The following is a 26,850-nucleotide window of genomic DNA, read 5'->3' on the forward strand; positions in this document are numbered from 1 at the left end:
AATAATCAATGAAGATACTTTCTTCCTAATATTTTAAAGATTTCTTTGGGCTGGTATTCTCCCATTACTTGAACTAAGAAATTTTTCTTAAAATTTTCTAGTGTCTTCCACAAGACAAACAATTACCTGTTAGTCACTGATGATAGGCTGGAAAGCCCAACCTGCCTATCATATGTGTCATTATGTAAAGGAAAATATTTGCAGTGAACAATACTATTGTTAATATTCAGATTCATCTCAGTCAAAGGACAGAATTGTGAAACATTTAAGAAGTATCATTGTTAGTCAATGTTATGTAGGAAAAAATATTTTCCTGAGACAATAGCACTGTATTTTATGGCATTTTTTTCGTATTCTGGGAACTTTTACCCACACACGCAAAATGTGACCTTGTTGACTGTGTGCAAACTGTCACGGTCACAGCAAGGAGCAAATGGCTTAGCTTCTATTCTATGAAGAATAAGGCAGCCTGATATTCTGTGCCATTAAAGCACTCATCTGTCAAAGTATACTAAGCCAACATGTTAAATTAATGTGTTTGTTAGACTAATATAAATATTAGACATATATATTTGTATATGCATTGATTTATATATATTTGTACATAAATGTACACACATGACTATATATATGTATATATATATACACACACATATGTATATATATGTATGTATATATATATATATGCCTCAAAACTCAAAACTTTGAAATTCTTGCAAAATATACCAAAATAATGTCATTCAAAACCACAAAATTTTAATTGCTTTCAGTATTAATGACTGAGAGTGAAAGTCACACTCATTCATTTTTTTTGTATTTTCCCAAGATATTATCATAGCTTTACATAAAACTTAAGTGAATTTTTCAAACATATTTACTAGTTTGAGAACAATCCATACTCAAAGATAAAAGACTAATAAAGTTTGAAGTGATCTGTTTAAAATTTAACTATAAAATTATTGATAAACCACTATGTTCAAAAATCACACTGAAAGCGACAGTCAGTTGTTAGAGGCCCAGGGTGTGCCAGATATTAGAGATAAGGTTTTAAGGAACTGACAGCATCTCAGGTTAAGTAGACACATGTCTTTAAATAAATACGTATTACAATTTTAGTAATGGAGTGTGAAGAAGGGTGCTATGGCAACACTGAGGACGAGCATCCACTTCTGAAAATGGACACAAGTGGTCTAGTAATTGTGCCTCTTTTGAAAGTTAATCTTGAGTTGAGTTTTTAATGGATGATCAAGTAATCAAGTGTGTGCATCTCTGAGTATGGAATTCATAATATAAAGTGTGTATGTGCTCAATAAGAAAAAGATTTTAAAAGATTATGTTACATTCCACAAGTATAGTGATAACTGAGAGAAGGCTGGAACAAACAACAATGCATATAATGCTAAGCATATGATATGGTATTATTTTGTGATGTGCTCATTCCAAAGCCATTGTATATTATAACTAAATTTGTACTTTAAAAATTTCCCCCTGGGGGCATTGTGAAGGATGGATACAGATAGGGAAAGATGTCAGAAGAGTTATGCAATTATCATGGAGTCCACTATAAAAAAATGTCATGTCTAATCTAAAGGTGATTTAAAGCTGTTTAAGGTAAACTTACAATAAAAAGCTTGGTTGACACACAAAATAAGAATGTAATAGCTGTTGAAGATTTTATGTAAATAAAGAAAAAACAGATAGTTCTGTTTCTAGACATGGGATCATGATAAAATGGCATTGTACTCTCTCAAAAAATTGACCAATCATATAAAATGTATCATTTAAATTGATATTTATCATTTAAATAGATCTTTGCATTTCAAGCATAATCTATTTATCTGCCCAATTTTATATGTATATTAGCATATACAGAGAAAAACAAAGATTAGCCTGAATGCATAAGGAGGTGAAATCGAGTTGGATAAAATTCCATCTTTATTTTTATAATAGATGAGTATTATGAGATGAGTACTACTCACTGAAGTCATATTTTGGGTATCCATTGTGACCAAGTATTCATAGCTTTCTAAATTCTTACCATGTATTTGCCATTTCTTATATTTAGCTTCCTCTTAACAAGATTACAGTACTTATGCTGAATTGTAGCAAATTGGGAAGTTGTTTAATGGTTTGGAAAACCCCCACAGATGACTGAATTGAGAATAACACACTCATTATTATTTATGACCCTATTTCCAGATTTTCATAGGTCAGCTTATTGAATTCACTGAATATGCTGCTTTTCCAGTTCAGCAAAGCCAATTTTGCTGGCTCCTTTGTGGTAGATGTTCTCATAGAAGTGGAAGAAAGCCAATTTCTTTAAATATAAGCATACCTAGAATACCTTTAATTTAGGATAATTTACTTTAAATGAAAATCCAGTGTTTAAAATCTTTACCATTAGGGACTCCAACACTTAAAAAATAGAACTACCCAGAACATGCTCCCCTAGTGTATTCCATAGATATTTCTTTCCATGAGATTTTAATAACAATTGCTTAAAATAAGGGTTTTTCAGAAGATCCAAGGTTTTCACAAATTGGATTCAGTAAGTTTCTTTATCAGGAGATTTGAGAGAATTTAGTGTGACAATTGGCACTGTGAAATTTCAAAACGAGGATATAGCAAATAAGTTTATAAACTTATTTTTACATGAAGCAATTTTGTGATGAATAGCTATAAATAATATCTGTCCAGGGACAAAGTGTTGGGAGTTGTTACTCCAGAACAAATTTAAAAAGTACATTTCAGAGACCAAATGTAGATGTAGTAAAAAGGTTTAATAATATACACTAGAGCGTATTTTAATAATTTATAATTTTAGTATCAACATTTATCACTTTATCTAGTGGGGAATATGGGGTATTTTGGCTTTGAAGATCATATAATTAATCTTCATGCATATTTTATCATGTACTTAATCTGCCCAACTACTGAATAAAATATAACTCTAGGCTGCTTGAATATTTTTTTAAAAAAAGCAAACTATGAAGTTGTGAAGGATCTGAATTTTGCAGAAATATCTCAATAGAAATAGATAACTTTAGGACTTTAGGAACATCACTGTATAAAAACCCAGGTGGAAATAAAAAACAATTTAAAGTGTCCTGAAGACAGTCTGTTAAATAATTTTATATGAAATAATATTTTAAATATTTTGATTGCATAACATATATTTTTTTTTGAGGAGGAGCAGAATTTTCCATCCCATAATATGCCTCTTTAGGGTACTATTTTATTTTAAGCTGGTTAATTTTAAGAAACAAAAGACTCAGGATAAAACTTTGATCTTCCTCCTAAGTGCCTAAAAGGAATTTGGGTGCAGGATCTGCTCCAGGAAGGGAGATGTCACAGGTAACTAGAGTTTAATATGAAGTAGTATGAGGCAGAGAGGAACTTCACAAGGCTTCTTGCTCCCAAGTCCTCTCCTGTCTCATCATAAAAGGAGGGCCAGCAAACATTTACTCACTAAATGTTAGCTTTTCTGTCTTCCTGTGAATTGCCTTCCTACTCTTTGATGTAGCAAACCACAATCCAACCCCTCCTTTCTCTTTAGCTCAAGATGATATAGAAGCTTTAGCTACCTTATCATTTCTGAGCCTCATACTCTTATGGAACCCCTATATGAACATATATATTAAATTTAGCTATTTTTCTCCTATTAATCTGCCCCATGTTATTTTGATTATTAGTCCAGCCAGAAGAGCTTAGAAAGGCAGGTGAAAATATAGTTTCCCAAGGCTATACTCTAAATTTATTTGCCATACATTTCATAAAACAATACATGGCAATTTCAAAATAAACAGTGAAAATATTACCTTTCAATTTATCTTCTCCCATTTTTCTCCTGTCACTGATCAATTTTTACCCACTCAAAATCCTGAGTTTTTAAAGTTAGCTATTGAAGCCTCTTGTCACACTATAAACATGAGAAAACATATATGTTGTCATGTCCTTTAAAATGCATGAGAAAAGAATTCAGTGGTAGACTTTCATTTATATGATATTTACTTTAAAACATCTTTCAATCAGTTGACACAGCATTTATTTTTAAATGTTCTTTAAAAATGTTTTGCTTTAAAATTAATAATCAAATTTGATTCTTAAAAAATCTATTCATTAATTTATCATTCCATGATCCAAAAATGATTTTTTAGTGAAAAAATATGTCCTTATGAGAATTCTTTAAATATTTTAAAGCATCAGAATAGCATTTTTATTATAGTTTTATAATTCATTTTTAGTCAAAAGGAAAAAAACATGGGTAACAATAATATGAAAATTGACTGCCTGGCGTAGCTCAGTGGATTGAGCGCGGGCTGGGAACCAAAGTGTCCCAGGTTCGATTCCCAGCCAGGGTACATGTCTGGGTTGCAGGCCATAACCCCCAGCAACCGCACATTGATCTCTCTCTCTCTCTCTCTCCCTCCCTTCCCTCTCTAAAAATAAATAAATAAAATCTTTAAAAAAAAATTGATAGGTTTTTGATAATCTGAATTTAAATGCATTTTAATTAAATAAGTTATGATACCATAAAAATCCTAGAGGAAAACATAGGCAGTAAAATTTCAGATCTCATGTAGCAATATTTTTGCCAATATATCTCCTAAGGCAAGGGAAATAAAGGAAACTCACAAATAGGACTACATCAAATTCAAAAGCTCCTGCACAGCTAAAGAAACCATCATCAAAATGAAAAGGAAACTGACTGTATGGGAGAATGTACTTGCCAGTGATACATCAGACAAGGGTTTGATCTTCCAGATATATAAAGAACTTGTATGACTCAACAACAGGAAGACAAACAACCTAATTAAAATTACGTAAAAGACCTGAATAGACACTTCTCTAAGGAGAACACAGAGAGGGTACATAGACATATGGAAGAACACTCAACATCACTAGCTATCAGTGAGATGCAAATTAAAAGCACAATGAGATACCACTTCACAACAGTCAGAATGGCCATTATAAATAAATCAACAAACAATCAGTGCTGGTGAGGTTGTGGAGAAAAGGGAACCCTAGTGCACTGTTGGTGGGAATGCAGCCTGATGGAGCCACTGTGGAAAACAGTATGGAATTTCCTCAAAAATAAAAAATGGAACTACCTTTTGACCCAATGATTCTACTGTGGAGAATATACCTGAAGAATCCCAAAATACCAATTCAAAGGAATGTATGAACCTCCGTGTTCATAGCAGTGTTGTTTACAATAGCCACGATTTGGAAATAGCCCAAGTGCCCATCAGTGGATGAGTGGATTAAAGGAATGTGGTGCATGTACACAATGGAAATTATATATATACACACACACACACACACACACATACACACATATATATCATATGTGTCTGTGTGTGTCTGTGTGTATATATATATAATCATCTCTGGCTTTGTAATGGTTCAATGCTCCAGAACATCACTCTTAGTCTTCTTCCTTTATTTACCTATACTTATTTATTTGGAAATGCAATCACATATTACATCTTTAAATTATATCTAATGCCAAAATCTTCCTATTTATATCTCCTGACCCTTCCTCCATATCTCCTGAATGCTGTAGTTAATGCCTACTCAATACCCCCACTTAGAGGCCTCACAGGAATCTTAAAGCCAGTGCTCCATAGCATTCTTCCTCAGCGGGCTCAAGCCAAAATAGGTGGAATCTCCCCAGTTCCTCTTTTTCTCTGAATCTCTCATCTAGCCAGCTCTACTTTAAAACATGTGTAGAAGACAAACATTTCTCATCATCTCCATTGGTACTGCCTCATTACTCTCAACCGACCTCTTAAAAAATCTCTCATTTCTATATTTCTGTCACCTACTGACTTTTATTTTCTACTTGTTTCTCTCTAAGATCCTCTCAACATGGCAGCTAGAGAGTATGTTTGTTTATATAGACTCTCCTATGCCCCAAACCTTATTATGGCTCCCATTACAATTTAAGGAAATTCCACAGTTCTTACAGTGGTTTACTGGACATTTAAAGATTTGCACAATCACCTTCTCTAAATTCTAACAACTCACTGTTTGTATCACTCTGCTTCAGCCCCACAGACCCCCTTACTGACCCTCAAAGAAGAGGCAAAACTATTTCATGAAAACATCGATGTGGTCAATGGATGCAGGAACATATGTATTTTATCTACATAACCCCAAACACTTATCAGAATAAAAGAATGGTTCTGTGATTACACCAGTGTAAATTTCCTCTGCTCAGGCTTTAGCTTTGAGATCTGCACAAATCTTACAAGTATCCTTAATCTAGAGTTCTTGTTTTAAGTTTCACTTGCAAAAATATAAAGGCTTCAAGAGTTCATTCAAATTTCATTAAGTCTTAAATCTAAGTCACAGGAAAAGGTTTAATGATATAAACAGTTTGTGGTTTATTACAAATACTCCACAAGTTTTCTGAGTACTCTTACAAATTGTTATATCTTATTTTAATGTTATCACTGTTACATAAAATAGGCATGAATAAAAAATAAAGTTTTTAAATATTTAATTGAGAAAAATAACTGTTCTTGCACTGTGTGACCTCTTGTTAAATGCTATGTATATTATTTAATATGTACAGAAATGCTTATGAACAGTTTTCATATTTAAATAATCTTATTTTCTTTATGAAAGAACTTTGTTTTCTAATTTATTATGCTAGCAATACAAATGAAATAATTTTCTTGTAAACAACTTATTTTTAAATACACCACTGACAGGTATTAGAAACTTTGATAAATTTATGTTTTATGAATATATTTAATAGAACAAAGGGATGAGAGATTGAATCCTATTCAAGTTTGCCTTCCCATTTTCCATTCTATAAAAGATGTTTAGTGAAGTCTGAATCGTGCCCTGAGCCCTGTTTATAACCGTGTTCCCAGTCCTCACCATTGGCTGCATAGTAACACACCAGTGTAGAGACTGCTCTCACATCCAAGAAAAATCACGTATCACCAGAGATTTAGGATAAATAAAACTAAAATTCCTAAGACCTAGCATAAACTTTTCATTTGTTGATTTAGCAAATACTTATTGAGTAGCCACTTTACCAGGAACTTTGTGGAAAAGATCTTCAAGTCTGGTTTTCTGAAACATAGTTTATCAAGAAAAAGAGAAAAATAAACTACAACTGAGCAAGAAAATAGAAGGTAAGAGTGCTAAGAACAAGGCATATTTTCAAGTGCTGTGATGAGGGGGAATACCCTCTAGTAGGGGGGACCAGAAAAGGGGAAGAGTGGGGTGGTTAACCCAGCAAGTGAGAGTATGTTGTCATGACATTGTTTAGAATTGGCAAGGTAGAGTATAAATAAAAGCAGACTGACTTTTAGTTATTATTATCATTGTCTTTAACTATCTACAGACTGTATCTCCCTCCTCATTGTTTGCTCCTGAAAAGACTGTCCCTGTCATCCACACCGTCTTCTGGCATGCCTCTGTTTGTAGTCCCCAGAACCAGCTGGTACAAATGTGCTATAGAAGGAAAAAAACTAAATCACTTGAGAAACAGAAAACAGTGTCAGTGTGCTCATAGGATCCTGAGAGAGGATATGAAATGAGATCATAGCTGTAGTCACAGGACAGTTGAGGTAGGGCCTTGTAGGACAGGGGTATTAGGGTTTTGTCCTAAGTGCATGCATTTTAAGCTCAAATAAATTGATTCATGCCGCTTGCTAAATGGAAATTATTGCGGTGGTTAAGCAAAAAAGTTACAATAATAACTATTTCAATCCTGCAGGAAAAAGGTGGTGGTGGTGTGTTTTAGGATGAGGCTATAGATTTGTTGAATAAAGGGATTCAAGATATGGTTTGGAGTACAGTCAAAAGGACTTCCAAGAAAATGAATGTTAAGAGCAGTGCAAAGTGGAGAATTAAAAATTATTCTGGAATATAGGCCCAAACAACTATATTGTTGGTAATGGAATTTACTGAAGTGCGCAAAAAAACTCTTGTTACTTTAAAATCTTCCAGTTTTGAAAGTTTTCAATAGCTGTTGAACATCCAATTGGAGATGTCATGTAGCTGACTGGGTATTTGAATCTATCTTTCAAGAAAAGTTTGAGGCTAAAGATATAAATTCAGAATTTGTAATTGACTTCCACATACTCTTGAAATGCATGAAATAAATGTTTATCTCTTTGCAGAAAAAAATGATATACTGGGCTTGGCATTGCAACACTGGAGAGTGGAAATAATTAGCAATGACAATTGAGGAAGAGTGGCCAGATCAGTTATGTCAGATGCTGCTGAGAAGCCAAGTAAGATGAAAACAAGTAAGATGGGGAAATGCAGGCAGAGGGGATTTGACTGTCTTGTATAGTTAGTTCTTTGAACTGACTATTGTGGGTTGAAGAGAGAATGATGAGTAAGTGGATTTAATAACTATAAACAAAAAGTACACATTTTGCTGGAAAAGGAACCGGATAATTGGAGCAGTTGGTACAAAGGAATGCAATGAGTAGTATTTTATTTTAATATGCTGAAACAACACATCTTTGTAAGTTAATTAGAATAATCCACTATGAAGTCAAATGATAATCTAAACGCAGAAAAGGTCATTGCAGTAGAGAAACTACTGTCGAGACAGATGTGAAACAAACCACAAGCAGTGGGATTAGTCAGCCCCCGATAACGGCTGACATTTGGCATAGCAGAGCGAAAAATAAAAGCTCTCAGCGGTGGCTGCCATGTCTCAGTGGGTTGAGCGCAGGCCCCCAAAGCCAAAGGTCACTGGTTGGATTCCTGTCAGGGCACGTGTTTGGGTTGTGGGCTTTGTCCATTCTCCCTCTCTTTCTCTCTGCCATCCCCTTTCTCTAAAATAAATAAATGAAATTTTAAAAATAAATAAAAAATAAAGTCTTCAGATTAGATTCCAGCTTCTCCCCTCCTTTATTTGACCACAAAGGGTAATGTGTGTATGTATGCATTTATACGTGTGTATATTTTTTTACATCAATACCCTGTTGACTCAAAACTTCTTTAAATAAATAGCTCATGTTATTTTTTTTTAATGTTGTAACTTGAACTGTGACCATCATAGTGGATTACAATCATGAATCTAAATAGTATTTCAAAATTTTTGTAAGGTTTTAGAAGCATATAATGTCTATAAATTTATGTTTTAAAGCTAGTGTTTAAAGATTTATTTAGAGAAGAGTAAAATCATTCCACAATTTAAAAAAAACTCTTGTAGATTGGTTTTGTGGAGAAGACTGTCTCTATGATGATGGCCTGACACTATTATGAATTAATCAGACAGTGGGCAAATTGAGAAGACAGAACAAAGCAAAATGAAAAAGTAACAAAGACTGGTAATGGAGTGTGTTAGTGTTTGATTAATTTTCCCTTATTCATTTATTAGAGTTAGTAATTTTCCTTTTATAAAGATAAGATACATAATATACTAAGCAGTAAATGTTTAGGCTGACAAACTTGGAAAAATGTTAGATTTATCAGGGAGTAGTTTTGCTTTCCTTTGGGGAAGCAAAATCAAAACAAATATAAATTACTCAGGGATATAATCTTCCTTGCATATCTCACACTGTGATTTATTACTTTTTATATTGATTTTTTCTTTGTCACTTTGCTTGTTTTTCATTAAATATTTTAGTTGTGGCCATTATTTTACAGACAACAGCGTTTTTATATCAGAGGTATATGATCAATTGTCACATTTCCTGTGGAGTAAAAGGTTGAAGACCTCTCCTTTTTCAAGTTGCTATTAGTACCATAAAGAATCTTTTGAAATAAATTTATTACAGTTTTACGTAAAAATAATTCTTCTAAAATAGAAGCAGCATACATTTCCTAAAGTTAAACTCATTTTATTAATTTTATTATTAGATTAAAACACATACCTCTAAACATATGTGGTATTTTATTATCCACTGTAAACTTTCTTTTATTTCATATTTTATTACAGAAAATAAAAGTAAATGTTTACACATAAATACACACTATTACATTTTTCTCTTCTTTTCTTTTTTATTGAATTTATTGGGATGATATTGGTCAATAAAACTATATAGGTTTCAGGTGTACAGTTCTATAATATATCATCTGTATATTGGATTGTGTGTTCATTAGCCAAAGTCAAGTCTCCTTCCATCACCATTTATCCCTCCTTTACCCTCTTCTGCCTCAGACTACCCCCCTCTCCCCTGATAGCTACCATACTATTGTCTGTGTCTATGAAGGTTATTTTTTCTTAATCTCTTCACCTTTTTCACCCAGCCCCACATACATACTTCTCTTAAGAATCAGTAGGCACACTGTTTAGAAAGTTGTGACAAACCTTTTCCCCTATTGTTTCACAAGAGATAAACAATACTGGTTCCAAGACATGCTGTAAAGTTAATCTGTATATCTCCAACCTTTTAAATAACATCTATGACAAAATTGGATTTTACTGAGGATCTTTGACTTGAATATACATATGTGTGTATTATCATATATGTATATATGTATTAGAATTGTATTTCCTTGATTTTTTAGAGCAATATTGAATTTTCTAAACTAATCATTACAAAAGCTCATAAAATTGATATTAATGTGTAGTTTTAAAATACATAACAAACAAACCAATGAATAAATATGTACCTATTGCCAGTTATATGTACCTATGAAACCATTTAAAACCACTGGACACAACAGTTACAAAATGGTAAAGCATGTTGTTTAGTGCATAACATGTTCTTTTTTTTGTCTTTGAGAGAGGAAAGATAGACAAAGGAGAAAATCAAATTGAGTAGCATCAATGCAGTGTGTGTGTGTGTGTATTACATATATATTGCATATATATGTGTATTTATAAACATGCCTTATTTGATTGCACTTCACTTTATGGTGTTTCATAGAAACTGTATTTTTTACAATTGAAGTTTGGCGGCAACCCTGTGTCACACAAGTCTACTGGCATTTTTACAACAGCGTCTACTTATTTCATGTTTCTGTGTCAATTTCGTAATTCTTGCAGGATTTCTAACTTTTTTATTACTATTAAATTTATAGTGATTATAATCAGTGATCTTTGATGTTAGTCACTACTATAATTGTTTTTGGCTGCCAGCAACTGTGCCCGTGGAAGTCGGCAAACTTGATCAGTACGTGTGTGTTCTGACTGCTCCATCAACTGGCTATTTCTCCATCTCTCTAGCTCTCCCCAGACCATCCCATTCCCAGTAAAATGGCAATAGTGAAATTATAACAATTAATAACCCCACAATAGCCTCTATGTATTCAAGAAAAAGGAAGAGTCACACATCTATTACTTTAAATTAAAAGCTAAAAATGATTAAGCTTAGTCAGGAAGGCATGTTAAAGGCTGAGACTGGCTGAAAACTAGGCCTCTTGCACTGAACACACACATTTTGAATGCAAAGGAAGAGTTCTTGAAAGAAATTAAAAGTGCTACTCCAGTGAACACACAAGTGGTAAGAAAGCAAAGAAAGTTTACAGATGATATAAAGAAAGTTCTAGTGATCTAGACAGAAATTCAAATGAGCTACAGCATTTCCTTAAGCAAAAGCCTAACCCAGAGCAAGACCCAAACTTTATTCCATTCTATGAAGGCTGAGAGAAGTGAGGAGGCTGCAGAAGAAATTCAAAGCTGACTGAGTTTCATTCATACGTTTTAAGAAAAGGAGCCATCTCTGTACCTTAAAAGTATAAGCTGAGCCCTGGCTGGCGTAGCTCAGTGGATTGAACACGGGCTGGGAACCAAAGTGTCCCAGGTTCAATTCCCAGCCAGGGTACATTCCTGGGTTGCAGGCCATAACCCCCAGCAACCGCACATTGATGTTTCTCTCTCTCACTCTATCTCCCTCCCTTCCCTCTCTAAAAAATAAATAAATAAAATATTTTAAAAAAGTATAAGGTGAAGCAGCAACTGCCAGTGTTAAAGCTGCAGTAAGTTATCCAGAAAGTCTATCTAGAATGATTAATGAAGGTGGCTACACTAAAAACAGGTTTTCAGTGTAAAATAGCATTATATTAGCATTAGATAAAATAGCATTATATTGAAAGAAGATGCCATCTAGAATGCTCATAGCTAGAGAAAATAATATGAATGCCTGGCTTCAGAGCTTCAAAGGACAGGCTGAATCTCTTGTTAGGGGCTAATTCAGCTGCTAACTTAAGGTGAAGCCAATGCTTATTTGCTCTTCTGAAAATCCCAGGGCCCTTAAAAATTATGCTACATGTACTTTGTTGGTGCTCTGTTAATGAACAACAAAGCCTGGATGACAGTGCTATTTACAGTAGCCAAGTGCTGGAAACAGCCTAAGTGCCCGTTAGTAGATGAGTGGATAAAAAAACAACAACTGTGGTACATTTATGCAATGAAATACTAAGTGACTGTAAATAAAACAGGGAAACCTTACCTTTTGCAACAATGTGGATGGACCTGGAGATTATTATGCTAAGTGAATTAAGCCAGTCAGAGAAAGATAAATACCATATAATCACACAGATGTGGAATCTAACAAACAAAATAAACTGAAGAACAAAATAGAAACGGAAGCAAGGACACATAGAACACACTGACAACTGTCAGAGGGGAAGGAGTACTGCATGAAAGAAGGCGGAGGGATTAGCTAAAGAGCATGTATGCACAACCCATGGACACAGATTACAGTGTGGTGATTGGCAGAGGGAAGGAGAGTGGGGAATGGGTGGAGGCAGATAAATAGGGGGGAAATGGGGAAATCTTTAATATTGTCAACAATAAAAGTAAAGAAAAAATAAAACAAAGGAAAACTGTGAGCATTGTTTATGGGATGCCATTGCAAAATTAACATGTGATTTTATGAAAATAGTGTTGTATCTTAAATAATAATATATGATACATATTCTGCATTGCTGTATGTCAGTCATTGCCCTAAGTATCCTTTTGCATTATCCCCTGTAACTTTCACAATAAATATATTTTCACACATACACAAAATTAATGTTATTTTTAGGACTGCTACCACAACATCTATTCTGTAGCCCCTAGATCAGGAATAATTTTTATCTCCAAGTTTTATTTTAAAAATATATCTAGGGCTATAGCTGCTATCAATAGTGATTCCTCTGGTGGATCTGGGCAAAGTAAATTGAAAACCTTCTGGAGAGGATGGATTCACCATTCTATCGATAGATGCTATTAAGAATACTTGTGATTCAGAAGAGATATCAAAATATCAACATTAACAGGAGTTTGTAATTACTTGATTCCAACCCTCATGGATGACTTTGAGGGGTACCAGGATTTGGTGGAGAAAGTTATTGTATTCATGGTAGAAATGTCAAGAGAAATAGAAGTGAAGCCTGAAGATTTGACTTAGTTACTGCAATTGCATGGTGAAACTTTCATGAAGGAGGAGTATCCTCTTATGGTTGAGCAAAGAAAGTAGTAGTTTCTTGATATGGACTCTACTCCTGATGAAGATGCTATGAAGATTGTTGAAATGAAAACAAAAAATTTAGAATATTATGTAACTGAGTTGATAAATCAGTAGCAGCGGGATTTGAGAGAATCATCTTTAATTTTGAACAAAAGGTCTCCTGTGGGTAAAATGCTGTTAAACAACATCCCATGCTACAGAAAAGTCATTCATGAAAGGAAGAGTAAATCATTGCAGCCAGCTTCACTCTCTTACTTAAGAAATTAGCATAGCCAACCCAGTCCTCAGTAGTAACCATACAGATCAGCCAGCAGTCATCAGCATCAATCTAGGCGAGACCCCTCAGCAGCCAAAAGATGACAACTTGCTAAAGGCTCAGACGATAGGTCGCAACTTTTAGCAAAAATGTGTTTTCTATAGCTCAGGTTAATTGTAACTTTTATATGTGCTGGAGAACCAGAGATTTTGTGTGTCTTGCTTCATGGTGATATTTGCTTTACTGCAGTGGTCTGAAACCAAACCCACCATACCTTTGGGGTATAACTACATATAATCATTCACTCTCTGAAATGAAATGTCCCTATTTTATCTGGTTCAGTTGAAGTTTTTAAACATCTGGGTGCTCAACAAAAAATGGAAACTATTATGTCAGGTTGTGTTCCTGATTAATTTGAAAAGATAATAGAAATCATTTGCCATTTCATAGATAATATATTCTTATATCATATCTTAATTATGTAGTCTTTCATTTCACCTTTTCCTCTGTTCCTGTCCATGGCAACATCAATTGAATTTATTTCTGTATTAGCTATTATAATTTAATGGGATAAAATAGACATAGTTGCTTCTAAGTCTTTTAATATTTTTTCTTCTTTTCTGAAGCTCATTTTGCATGTCCCTATTAACTAAACTGCACATTCTGTGCCAAATTTTACATTTTCATTATATTTTCTATACAAAATTGCCATTATTCATACTTCATAATAGCATGTCAATTTACAAATAATAAGAAATATCATAATTGATTTTTCTCTCATGAACTTCAGAAATAACTAAGCACAGATAAACATAATGGGTCTAATAATAATAGACATGAACATTTATATTGTGAGAAATGATTGAACTTAAATCTTAAGTTAAATTGGTCAATTGTTTCATGAGGTAAGACTATTAGTGAAATCTAAATTTATTTTGTGTCTCTAGTCAGTCTTTTAATATGTTTTTTTGTGTGTTTGAAATCTATGCATTTATTTTTATTTTTTTAAGCTAGGAATATTTTTCCATGCATTTGCTGAATAGAAACATAGAAACTCATAGCTGTAAATGTATTTACAAGTTATTTAGTTTGACTTTAACCTGAAAACATGTATTTCTCTCTCTCCCCTCCCCTCTCATCTTAAACATCTCTAAATCTCCTTTTGCCTACTCTTGCCTCGTGACCGTGGCAAGAGTGGGCAAAAGTGCTGTGCTGTGTTCTGTGCTGTGTTTTATTTAACAAAATTATAAGCTACTCACAACTGATCTTCCAAATATTGTTCTTTCACTCACCTGAAACTTATCTTTACCTCTATAGAAATTATGTTACAACATCAAAAAGCAGATTCTTCTCTTGTCTCAGTTTAAATACCACATCATTTTGAAAATAATTCCTCACTGCACTAGAGAAATGCATATTCTAAATTCTATAAATAGGGTTAGTATTTTAAAATAAAATATTGTGTTTTGTTATAACAAATATTATATAATTATATATCATAACATATAATTGCATGTGTAATGTAATTACACACGTACAGTGTATACCCGCACATCACTCAATGACTCTAAAAGACCTGTGCATCAAGTACTATAAGACTAAAGAATAAAACCTTGTTTAATGGCTCCAGGGTTGAATCAAAAGTGTCTTCTTATTATCACAATAGCTTTTCTTAAGAACCTTGAAATGCTTTGCAACTTTAAAAGTGTAAAAGTTTGGAAAATCCTAGATTCTACTAATTTAAAAAAAATCTGGCTAGACATTGCCATAAATATGAAGATGACCATGGAAATAAATAATGAATTTACTTGCCCCCAGGGAAGAAAAAACACATTAAGTATTAGATACAAGGTGGGGCAAAAGTAGTTTATAGTGGTTCATATAGAAAAATAATGCAATAATTAATAAATAATAAAGCAAGGATAAGCTCTGTGTTTCATATACTCACTACTTTAAATCTATTCTTTCCCCACCTTGTATAAATAGGGTGAAATCTAAGCTCTACAGTTATCATTCTGATTCTCAGTGAGCTCATTTGTAAATGATAATAATAACATTAAACACAGAAGGATATTGTAGAAATCAAATGGGATAAAATATATGTTGTATATGTTTTGTAACCAATAAAAGAAATAAGTATGTGTTAGTTCCTATTCTTCTGCTCTTATTTCTTTTCCAGCTGTTTATGGGAACCTGCAACATCGCTCCATTCAAGACATTTTTACAATCCTCCAGTTCGGAGGGCAAACAGGTAAGCAACACAAATTTACAGAAGAAATAGTTCTGTACATGTTCCTATCTGGCTAACCTGGATTTTCAGACACACTGCATTTTCCACTAGCTTTAAGACCTTTGAAAAACCTCTTTGAATGTGGTTTTCCTTGGTGCAACATAATTAATAATCCCTAATTTGCAGCTGTCCCTTTAAGTTTAGAAATATTATATGGAAAACACTTATAATGACATGCAATTCATTAATATTACTTACAGATGTAATAACTCTGCCTATAACCAAAAGCATTTTATGAAAAGAAAATGTTTTATTTTTTCCTCCTGTATATTTGTTGTTTGAAAGTATATATAAAGATATTTGTAGTAACTCCAATTCTAGAGGTGAAGAATGAAGATAGATATATGCTATGTTTGTTTATAAGAAGTTAACTTAAAGCTTTTTATTAGATAAAACAAGTTACATATTTTTTTTCTAATGATAATACGTACATTTCACTAAGCAAGATAAAGCAGCTGAACCACTAAGAATGTAAGCTCCATGTGCAATGTGTAGCCTTAGGAACAAATGCACCAGTAAGGTGGTCATGCTGGTCTGATGAAGTAGTTGAGATGAGATGGACAGGCAGGAGCATCTCTTAGTTTTGATAACAAGACAGTGGGGAAGAGGGTATGAAGGAACGGCATGTCATGAAAAGATGGAGCTCTGGTTACATTCTTGATCTCCTCTGGTGTGTGTCCTACTGTTTAAGAGGATTTTGAACGCCAGGGTAACTCTTAGCTTCCCATATTTCAACAAACAGAGACCGATTTTCACAGCATGTCTCATTGGATAACGGCTATCTATTATTGGCTAATGGTCATCACTGACCATTTCTATCCTGAGAGAGAATCCCCAGGCTTTGAGTGTATCTGGCATTGGAACCTAAAGTGGAAGATACAAAAAAATTCAGGGCTTGGCTTAACAATGTATTCTTTGTTCAGTTATTTAAATGCATGTTTCTCTTCCTTTTGTAAGATAAGCTTATATATTTTGTTTAGGCAAGCCTCTCAAATTTCTTTCTCTCTGATTTTACTCACGTATTCAGGAGTCAAATGAAACACAATTATTACTTTAATTATAAAGCTTCATTTGTTTTTCCAATAACTATACAGTGTTTTTTAACTTCCCATATTTGAAATAATATGACCATATCTCCCACTTCTTCACTTCCTATAAATACACCATGATTGTTTGTCATGCTTTTCTGATGTCCTAATCCCCTGTCTTTCATCCTTAGCAATATGTGGATTAGTAGAAGTGTTGAGGTGGTTTAGATCCACGTGAAAGATCAGGTGGATGTTATAGGCCCCCACACCCCTTATATGTGAAGTATGCACACAATTCTACCTATTGTTTCAGAGGTAAGAGCTACCTTCAAGCTTGGATAGCCTGAGAAGCAAGAGCCCCTAGATTAACAGTTTTGTGCCTAGATAATTTTGTAACATTACAAGACTTGGAATGAGGGGAAAACAGTTACTCTTAGAAGCAAAGTGGATTTGGTGTTTTATCAATTCACCTGTGTCCTAGACCAATAAAATGAGGTGGTTGTTTCCCTTGGTGGCTGGGTTCTCCTTAGCCCCAGTTTAAGATTCCATAATTTTGCCCTGGCTGGCGTAGCTCAGTGGATTGAGTGCGGGCTGTGAACCAAAGTGTTGCAGGTTCGATTCCCAGTCAGGGTACATGCCTGGGTTGCAGGCCATGACCCCCAGCAACCGCACATTGATGTTTCTCTCTCTCTCTCTCACTCCCTCCCTTCCCTCTCTAAAAATAAATAAGTAAAATCTTTAAAAAAAGATTCCATAATTTCAATTGCTTAAATACTGTTACTTTATAACCTTGTATCATTCAGCAATATGTCTTGTCTACCCATTTGAAGTTTAAAATCTCATGCCTTGAGCCTTAAAAATTGCTATAAGGATGTATTTACCTCAGAGAATGATGATATCATTGCACGATAGAAGAGATGGACAGATAAGTAGAGTGATGTAGATAGATTAATCCTTAAAACAACACAGCAAAAAAAAATCTTCTAGATACTGTATGGGGATTAGGTACTTTACATATATTACTCAATTTGGTCCTCACAGAACTTTCAGGTGCTAGCATCATTTTATTTTATAATGAATAAATTGAACATCAGAGAAGTTGAGTAACGTTCTCATGTCATGTGAACTTGAATGAATCAGTGGCGGAGATGGGATTCAGACTCATCACCCATCATTTTTCCACCATCAAATTTACCATTAAAATATTTAATTAAAACTAAAAATAAAACTGTGAATAAATAATGATAAATGGTCTGTGATGTTTGCAATAAATAAACAAATATAAAAATGACAAAGGAGAGTCATAAAACTTAGTTTGAAAAATGGTTGGGCCTTGTGCCTTCAAAGGTGTTTGTACATGTGTGTGTTTGCGTATGCACGACCTGTGTACATACTCATTCAACATTCCAGTTTTCTCGAATGCTTTATGAGTATGAGCTTATTTTTAAAGTTATTCTTATTATTTTGAAACTTTGGACTGTTTAAAACGTATTCATATTTTTTTCTTAGTGCAATGCAGCCATGAAACCAGCATCCCAATTACCTGTGGGGGAAGCAGTGGCAGTCTTATAAAGGCCAGAAGCATGCTCAAGTCACTGCATCTCCTCTGCATGTCATACTTGACCCACATCATTAGTGCATGGAAGATGGTCTCTTCGTCAGGAACATTCACATCATCACTGGCCAGGAGTTTATGGAGCTCCTCAGCCGGAAGCAGTAAAAACTCTTGATTTCTCATAACTTCCATTATGTTTTCCTGCAGGGAGAAAATATCTTGGTATAAATTTGGTTTCACTTTTCCTTAGCTAGCAAAGCATTTCAAAAAGCAATGAGAAAAGTAGTCAATAACCTTTGTTCTCATTATAACATAATCCTTAAGACTTAATCCTTCAGAAACTAGAAGCTGTTAAGATGAAAGCATTGTAATTGTAATTGAAGTGTAAATGTAGCCAAGACAGCACAGATCTTGTAATAACTGGGGGATTATGATGTTGAGCTTTGTTATGCAGGCAGAATGTACTAAGCGATTAAATGTTTAAATTTCAAGTGGAAGCTATGTAAGATGTTAATGTAAAAAGAGTAGCATTTCAAATTTTTTAAAGCTTGGCTATATATGCATGAATCAGAAAGTGAGAATAAAGTTGAGAGAGAAGTGACTTAAACTATTTACATCACTGTACATTCATTCAGAAGGGAAAAACAACAGGGCAGACAGTCCACAGAGGTCACAAAACCTCGCACATCCCACCCTTCTGATGGCTTTCATAATCCCACCCTTTTGTGACTGCTTCTCTGGTTTGTTTGAATCAGATTCCCACGAATTTTCTCCCAGATTGCTGCCTTAACCTTCTAATTACTGTGCTCCACTCTGTTCTTACCTCCTTTTTTGTATCCTCCACAGTAATGCTAAAACAAAATTTTTAAAACATAAATTTTCCCGTGACTGTCCTCTAAAGTTTTTGTGTAGTTTGGTTTCATTAGGTCTTCCCTTGTTCTTGATTCAGATCTCTTGCTTAAGCACACTGGTTTTTATAGATCCTGCCTCTTCCCAGTTCTAAGACCTCATTTCCTACCTTATTTACATTCCAGTCACAAAACTGCCTTTCTTTCTCATTGCCACACTGTTTGACATGTCCTTCCTCACTCATTCTATTGCTTAAAATTACGTCATCCACTTTGTTTTCCCAGTTTCTGTCTTTTTCTAAGACTCCATTCCGAAGCTACCTGTTATCTATGGTCTTCTCCACTCTCCCTTCACTCCAGTTTGAGCTGACTGCCCCTCCCACTCTCCACGGGCACAAAGCCCAGTGTTTAAATCTCTGAGAGGGCATTTCCCCAACTGCAGCCGCATCTTGGGTGCACTTGGGGGCCTTAGCACAGACTTTCGTCTCCATGAGACGAAACCCCTGCAACATAGCAGGTCAACAGTACACATTTATTGAAGAGACGTCTTTATGGTTTTTGCAGAAAAACATAACATTTTGGAAACAGTTCAGTGTTTTTCAAACACATTTAAACAACTACTTGTCCGAAGCCCTGGCTGGGGTAGCTCAGTGGATTGAGCATGTGCTGCGAACTGAAGTGTCTCAGGTTCAATTCCCAGTCAGGGTACATGCCTGGGTTGCAAGCCATGACCCCCAGCAACCACACATTGATGTTTCTCTCTCTCTCTATCTCCCTCCCTCCCCTCTCTAAAAATAAATAAATAAAATCTTTAAATAAAAAACAACCTGTCAGAAAGAAAACTGTCTTACATGTTAGCAGAGAGACCTCCGTGGCTGAGAGGGGGTTAGAGCAAAGACCTGATTGTTCTCTTTGGTCTCTCTCCCACCCCAGCATGTCTCCTGAGACATCTCTAACTAAGGTAGGTATAAGTAAGGTTTCTCAGCTTTTAACCCACATTTGTGGTAGAAATGTCAATAGGGTGCTTACATTGGATTAAAACGTGAAATCGAGTGGGACTAAATCTCTTCTAAAAACGGCATTGTGCCTATGCTAGAACAGAAGATTCAGCAAGTGCTCATTAATCTGCAGATCGGAGCAGATTCAGCTTTAGTTCTCGAAGAGTCACCTGAACCATGTCTGAGTGCATCCCTGGAATCAAATCCCAGGCTTGACATGCCTTCAGCTTTCACAAGACAGTGTCAATGTTTAATTTCTTTCAGGTTATCTGCTGTGTTTATTTACATATATTGGCATCACAGAATAGCCAATTTCCTGGGAATTGTTTTGTTTCCAGTGTTTCCTCTGTTCCTAATCCAGTGCTGTGTAAATTATGGATGCCTGATACCTGCTTACTGAGCGAACCAATTAAGTGTCCTAAAATTTAATGCCACCAAATTTCTCTAAAGAGCTACAGTGATGTGAAGGTGTTTTTTATGAAGAATTTTTGAAATGTTTTGTATATCTATTTTCTCAGTTATTTAAAAATCTTCAGCTCTGTTAAACTATGCACGGAATTGTATAGCTGCAGTATCAGGACAGAGTGAAGGGCACCAGGAAAAAGCAGCTGTGTGGGACTAACTCCTTGTGCAGGCTGTCGGACAGATACTGCCCCAGGTACATTTCACTGTATTTTACAGGGCCCTTTGTGTGATGACCCTGGGGAGACATTTCTTTTGGCTTTTGAAGAGAAATAATTCCACTTCTGAGTAAATTGGTTTGCTTTTATCATGGGTGTTGTAAATTATGAAATTGATGATATTACTATTTTTTTATTTGGGTTCCAGAAAACTTAAAGTCCAACTGAAATGTATCAAACAGGAAGGTTATAGCCTTTTATAGTTTGATTTCTTTTCCAGACAGCCCTGATAATAGTTTTGTTTAATATCACTAGAGCAGATTTTATTTTTTTTCTTTTATTTTCGTGTCCAAGTTAGAGTATACTTTCATAATTTTGTATCTGTGTGGGCCATACTAAATCTTCTTGGAGCAAGGAATGTTGCTTGTAAAATCTGCTAAAAGTAAATTGGGCAATAGGAGTGAGTATCAGACATTCCTGGATCTCATCCTTGTCCATATGTTGTTTATCTTTCTTTTGAAGTTCGGGAGTCATCTTCAGTCTTTTCCCTTTTTCCATCAAGTCTCCTTTTAATGACAATATGCCTAATATTTTCCTTTTTTGGCACTCTTGTTTGTGGAACTTGTTTTCGCTTCATCATGTTTTATTTATGAAAGAAGAAAAAATACCAGTGCGCACTGCTTCAGCACCCCAGCTTCTCCATGGTTTTCGAGGACAAATAACTTTCAATGAGAGACACCGAAACTCTTTGGCCTGCTTAACTAGTGTAAAACACTTTAAGTTTATGCAATTACTCACTGCTCATGAATTTACTGAGCACCTAATGTATGATCCTGGATAACTGCAGTGAGGACAAAAAAAATGGATTTGCAGTCTTACCCCACATGTGACATCTATAAAATGTACAGTGCCTAGAAAATTGTCATCAGTGTGTGAAAGCAGGTTTTTTAAATGAACCTAGATTCTAGGTAGGAGTGTAAATTAGAAAATGGGAAATGGAAAGAGACTTATTCTGACCAGATGAAACCATATAAACGAGAGGGAATAACAGATACTATACTGTAAAGTGTCATATTTTTACATCAACTTGACTGAAAATGAGCACAAAAATTGTGGGAAATAACATTGAAAGAGTAATTTAGACCATATAATAGAATAAATTTAGTCTCAATCTCTGACAGTTTTTCCATTAAATAGAAATAGATGTACACATACATCTTTTACATATAAATTTAAATATTTATTATAAAGAAAGGTTTTGCAACAAATTTAAGTTGCCAGTATATAAGACACAATAATATTTATAAATAACAAATGAAAACAAATACATTCTACTATCTACTTTTATATTTTATTTATTATTATTATTATTATTGTATTATTAAAATTATTTTAATCCTCACCTAAGAACATATTCATTGATTTTAGAGAGAGGGGAAGGGGGAGAGAGAAAGATTGATGTGAGAGAGAAACATTGATTAGTTGCCTCCTGTATGTGTCCTAACCAGTGATCAAACCCACAACCTTTTGGTTAATGGGACAACGTTCTAACTAACTTAGCTATCCAGCCAGGGAGCCACTTCACATTTTAAAGTAATTTTTATAACTATAAAAACTTATAGTATTGTCTTATTCTAAACAGACAGAATTTTCTTATTTTTGTTTATATTCTGAATTTGCCATAAACATGTTTTCTAATACTTACTTCCTCTGGTCCTTAGCTCCATTATTGTTGTCTTTCATCTTATTGGTAATAATCAATACACAGTAATTCATTTTAAGTTCCATAATAAATTCATTTTTCTACATCATTGTAAAAGTTAGTTAACAATTAATGATAACATCAGCTCAACATAAGTAAATCCCTTTAATTACTGTCTTGCTCATTGATTAAGTTTAAAATATGGGCATTTAACTTTACTAAAATATTTTATTAATGTTCAAATAAACATAAACTGTAATGCTCTTTGTTTCATTAACAGCTAGTACCAAAGCAACACATTACATACGATGATGGTTAATGCAAAGAAACTTGCTCTGTTATGAAAGTGCACTGAGTTAAAACCCACTACCTCACCATCTTGCACACTGTGACCAGTGGTCAGTGACAGGGACCTCCCCATCACTGTGTTAAGCATTACGGTGGGAAGGCCAATCTTTTGCAGACCCCCACAGAATCTCTGGTTTCATTTCAAATCAACAGAAGTTATACAATTTATTTAATTGTTCATTTAAAAGGTTATTAGTTAGAAAGATGAATTCTGAGGAAGCTCATACTGTCAAAAAAAAAATGGAAAACTGAAAGGTGAATTAGCCACATCTTTTGGTTGAGGTTTATTACACAGGCATGAAATGTAAAGCTATAATCTAAAGTCATAGAATTATAAAATTGATGATAAAATTAAGAATCTTTTGCAAACAAAGTTTTTAGAGTTTCTGATAGATGCACGATTGCACGATTCTATTATCATCACACGCACCTCAACTGCCAAAGCTGCGTCTTTTTCATAGCATCGTGTGCTGGGTTGAACAGTGGCTCCTGAAGCTTCATGTCCACTCAGAACCTCAGCATATGACCTTGTTTGCAGATAGAATTAGTTAAGATAGGACCACACTGGATTAGAGTGGCCCCTAGTTCAATAACTGGTGTGCTTATAAGAGAGAAACTCAGAGAGACACGGAAAAAGCATGAGGAGAAACCATGAAGACAGAAGAGACACAGAGAGCAGAAGGCCAAGTGAAGGTGGAGGGACAAACGATCAAAGTCATCCTGCTATAAGCAAAGACTGCAAAGGATTGCCAGGAATCCCCTGAAGTTGAAAGTGGCAAGGAAAGATCCTTTCCTGGAACTTTCAGGGAGAATCCTACCTTGAATCTGCTTCCATCTGGGTTTCAGACTTTAAACCTCTAAAACTGTAGAGGAATAAATGTTTGTTGTTTTAAACTACCCAGTTTTTGGTCCTTTGTTATGGCAACTTTAGTAAAATAATACCTAACAAAAGAAGAATTAAAAAATAGCTATGCTAAAAAGTGCTGGAGAGGATGTAAAGAAAAGGGAACCCCAGTGCACTGTTGATGGGAAGGTAGACTGGTGCATCTACTGTGGAAAACAGTATGGAATTTCCTCCAAAAACTAAAAATGTAACTGCCTTTTGACCCTGCAATTCCATTGCTGGGATTATACCCTAAGAACCCTGAAACACCAATTCAAAAGAACCTATATACCCCAAAGTTCATAGCAGCACAATTCACAATAGCCAAGTGCTAGAAGCAACCTAAGTGTCCATTAGTAAATGAATAGATCAAAAAACTATGGCACATTTACATGATGAAATACTATGCAGTAGAAAGAAAAAAGGAGTTCCTATCCCTTGAGACAGTGTGGATGGAACTAGAGAGCATATGCTAAGTGAAATAATCCAGGCAGTGAAAGTAAAATACCATATCATCTTACCTGTAAGTGGAACCTAATCAACCAAACAAACAAGCAAGCAAAATATAACCAGAGACACTGACTGAATTTAAGACCAAACTGACAGTAACCAGAGGGGAGGTGGGAGGGAATAATGGGGGGAAAGTAAGGAAGGGTTTTCAGGAAGATCTATAAAGGACACATGGGCAAAACCAAAGTGGGGTAGGATGGAGGGTGGGAGGTGGGAATGGGTAGAGTGGGGGAGGGGGGAGTGGTGGGAGGAAATGGAGACAGCTGTGCTTGAACAATAAAAAAATTTAAAAAGTGATTGGGCTGTAACAATCACATTTACAAAAACAAGAAAAAAATAAAAATGAAGTATCTGCTAAGCTGAAAACAACAGCTATGTTAAAATTGTCACATAAATCTAATTAAGGATGGTAACTATTCCCAATACTTTAAATGATCATTTCTAGGCTCTTCATTTTATAGAATGGTGCCTTTAAGAAATGTTAGGTTTTCCATGGCCCAAATGGACATCAGGGACAGAAAGAACTTCTCTTTAATATTTTTTTCCTGCTGCCTCTAGAGTTTAAACTTTCTGAAAATTCAGAGTGGGAAGTGGCACCTTTCCCAGTTATCAAGGAAGGGCTTTTGTGACAGTCTCCTTCAAGTTGCCACACTAACAAATCGCTGCCCAGGCTGGAACCCTTTCAGGTTAAAACCAATTTTCCTGAGCTTTTGATTATTTTCCTTGCCTGAATTTTTAATCCTTGCGTCAAAATTGCTGTCTGAATTCTTGAACACTACCTTGGAGTTTAAAGGGACCCTTGTTATTTTACATGTGAGAACACTGAGGCTCGGAGGCCCTCAACCATACTCTTACTGCTTAGTCGGATGAGGCTGGAACAGGAATACAGTCTCTTCTCCTATCACCCTCACCCGGCTCTCTATCCTTCGGGTAATTCCCTTCCTGGTTCTCTGCCCACCTGGTTTGGACTTACTGTCTTTGCTTTCTGTAACATGGATGCACCCTGACTCTTGAGTCCTCAGCTGGGCCTGTTTCTATCTCTTTCTTGATACATCTGGGTTCCGTAATATGGCTTCAGAATTATGGAGAGTCAATAGATTATAAATGTCTTGGAGAGTCTGCCAGGGTTTAGATCCTAAGCCTACTGCTACCCACTGGATATGTGATTAGAAAGTTGGATTCCTTACCTGTAAATGGGAATAAAAACAGTATCCACCTTAAAGTGTCTTTTTTCCCTATGCCTAGTATACTGTTAATACCAGAAATACAGAGACAAAACAAGAAAGGTTTTGGCTGCTAAAGAGTCACTTTCTAATGAGGAGGGCAATATGATATTATAAAAACTCTATTATTTATTTATTTATTTATGTATTTATAAAATGAGGAGAGAAAAATGGAGGATTTAATGGAGTCCAAGGTATGAGAATGCATGTGGATTAAAGGAAGCCAAGAAGGAGTTTCAGTTAGGAGATAGGCACCTTTTCCCTCTAGAATAACAATTCCCAAGATAAAGAAATGTTTCTCATAAAGTCACAGATTTAGAAAGTACTAAAAACAATGTAGAGGTCATCTGGTTCCATTCCCATAACTTCTAGCCAGGTCATAGAGTGGGAATTTCTGCAATCTCACATAATCTCAGATTGGAAATGATGTTTGAGGTCACTTAAGTTAATGTCTAATTCATTCTCTCTTTCTGTGTGATGCTCACCCAGTGACTCATTTCTGTGATGGGAAACCTGGTGCCTTATAGGAAATCTCTGTCAGAAAATGATTCGTTTTGAAGTAAAAGCTGTCTTCCAATTTTCCTATTAAGTTCAGGGTAAATTTATGTTTATCCTATTTATCAGCTTTCCAAATATTGAAAATTAAAATGTTTTCTGCCTTATATTGTTGTCTTTTATTGTTTTGGAGAGGAAAAAGAGAGAGTGATTTTTTGTTCCTCTTATTTATTCATTGGCTGATTCTTGCACATGACCTGACCTGGGGTCACACCTCCATCCTTGGCCTATGGGGTTGATATTCAAACGAACTGAGCTACCGGGCCAGGGCAATATATCATATCTTATAAAGTCTAAAGGGCTATCATTTTTAATCTCTCTCAAGGATCTTAATCCTGAAAAGCAGAAAAGCATGCTAGGGTAGAAGATATAAGCTTGGCCAAATTTCCCATAAAATACCTGTATTTTTCCTTTATTCTTTCAGAAATGAAAACAAATTAAACAAAAATAAACTTTTCACAGACTCTATGCTGCTATTTACGTGCAACTTTGTACCTTTCCCAAGTACGTTTCCAAATAAAGGCTGAAAAACAAATATAGAGCAAACTGCATAAAAACCTGACTTCTGCCCTGTCTGGTGTGGCTCAGTTGGTTGGGCTACACCGGGCAAAGCAAAAGGTCACCTGCTAGATTCTGGGTCAGGGCACAC

At 34.9% G+C, this 26,850-nt stretch overlaps 1 protein-coding gene across 2 annotated transcripts in view; it reads right to left on the reverse strand.

Moving 5' to 3' along the window:
• The window catches only part of KLHL1 (kelch like family member 1), a 340,886-nt gene that overhangs the window by 105,153 nt on the left and 208,883 nt on the right, over window positions 1-26,850 (reverse strand). For both annotated transcript variants that reach the window (XM_045839157.1, XM_045839156.1), the window contains one exon: window positions 18,503-18,715. In XM_045839157.1, coding sequence (XP_045695113.1) covers window positions 18,503-18,715 — 213 coding nt within the window. The remainder of the gene's footprint in view (window positions 1-18,502; window positions 18,716-26,850) is intronic.

The sequence above is a fragment of the Phyllostomus hastatus genome, unplaced genomic scaffold, assembly GCF_019186645.2.
Source record: "Phyllostomus hastatus isolate PE091 unplaced genomic scaffold, TTU_PhHast_1.1 phas_contig_29, whole genome shotgun sequence".
NCBI classification, from domain to species: domain Eukaryota; kingdom Metazoa; phylum Chordata; class Mammalia; order Chiroptera; family Phyllostomidae; genus Phyllostomus; species Phyllostomus hastatus.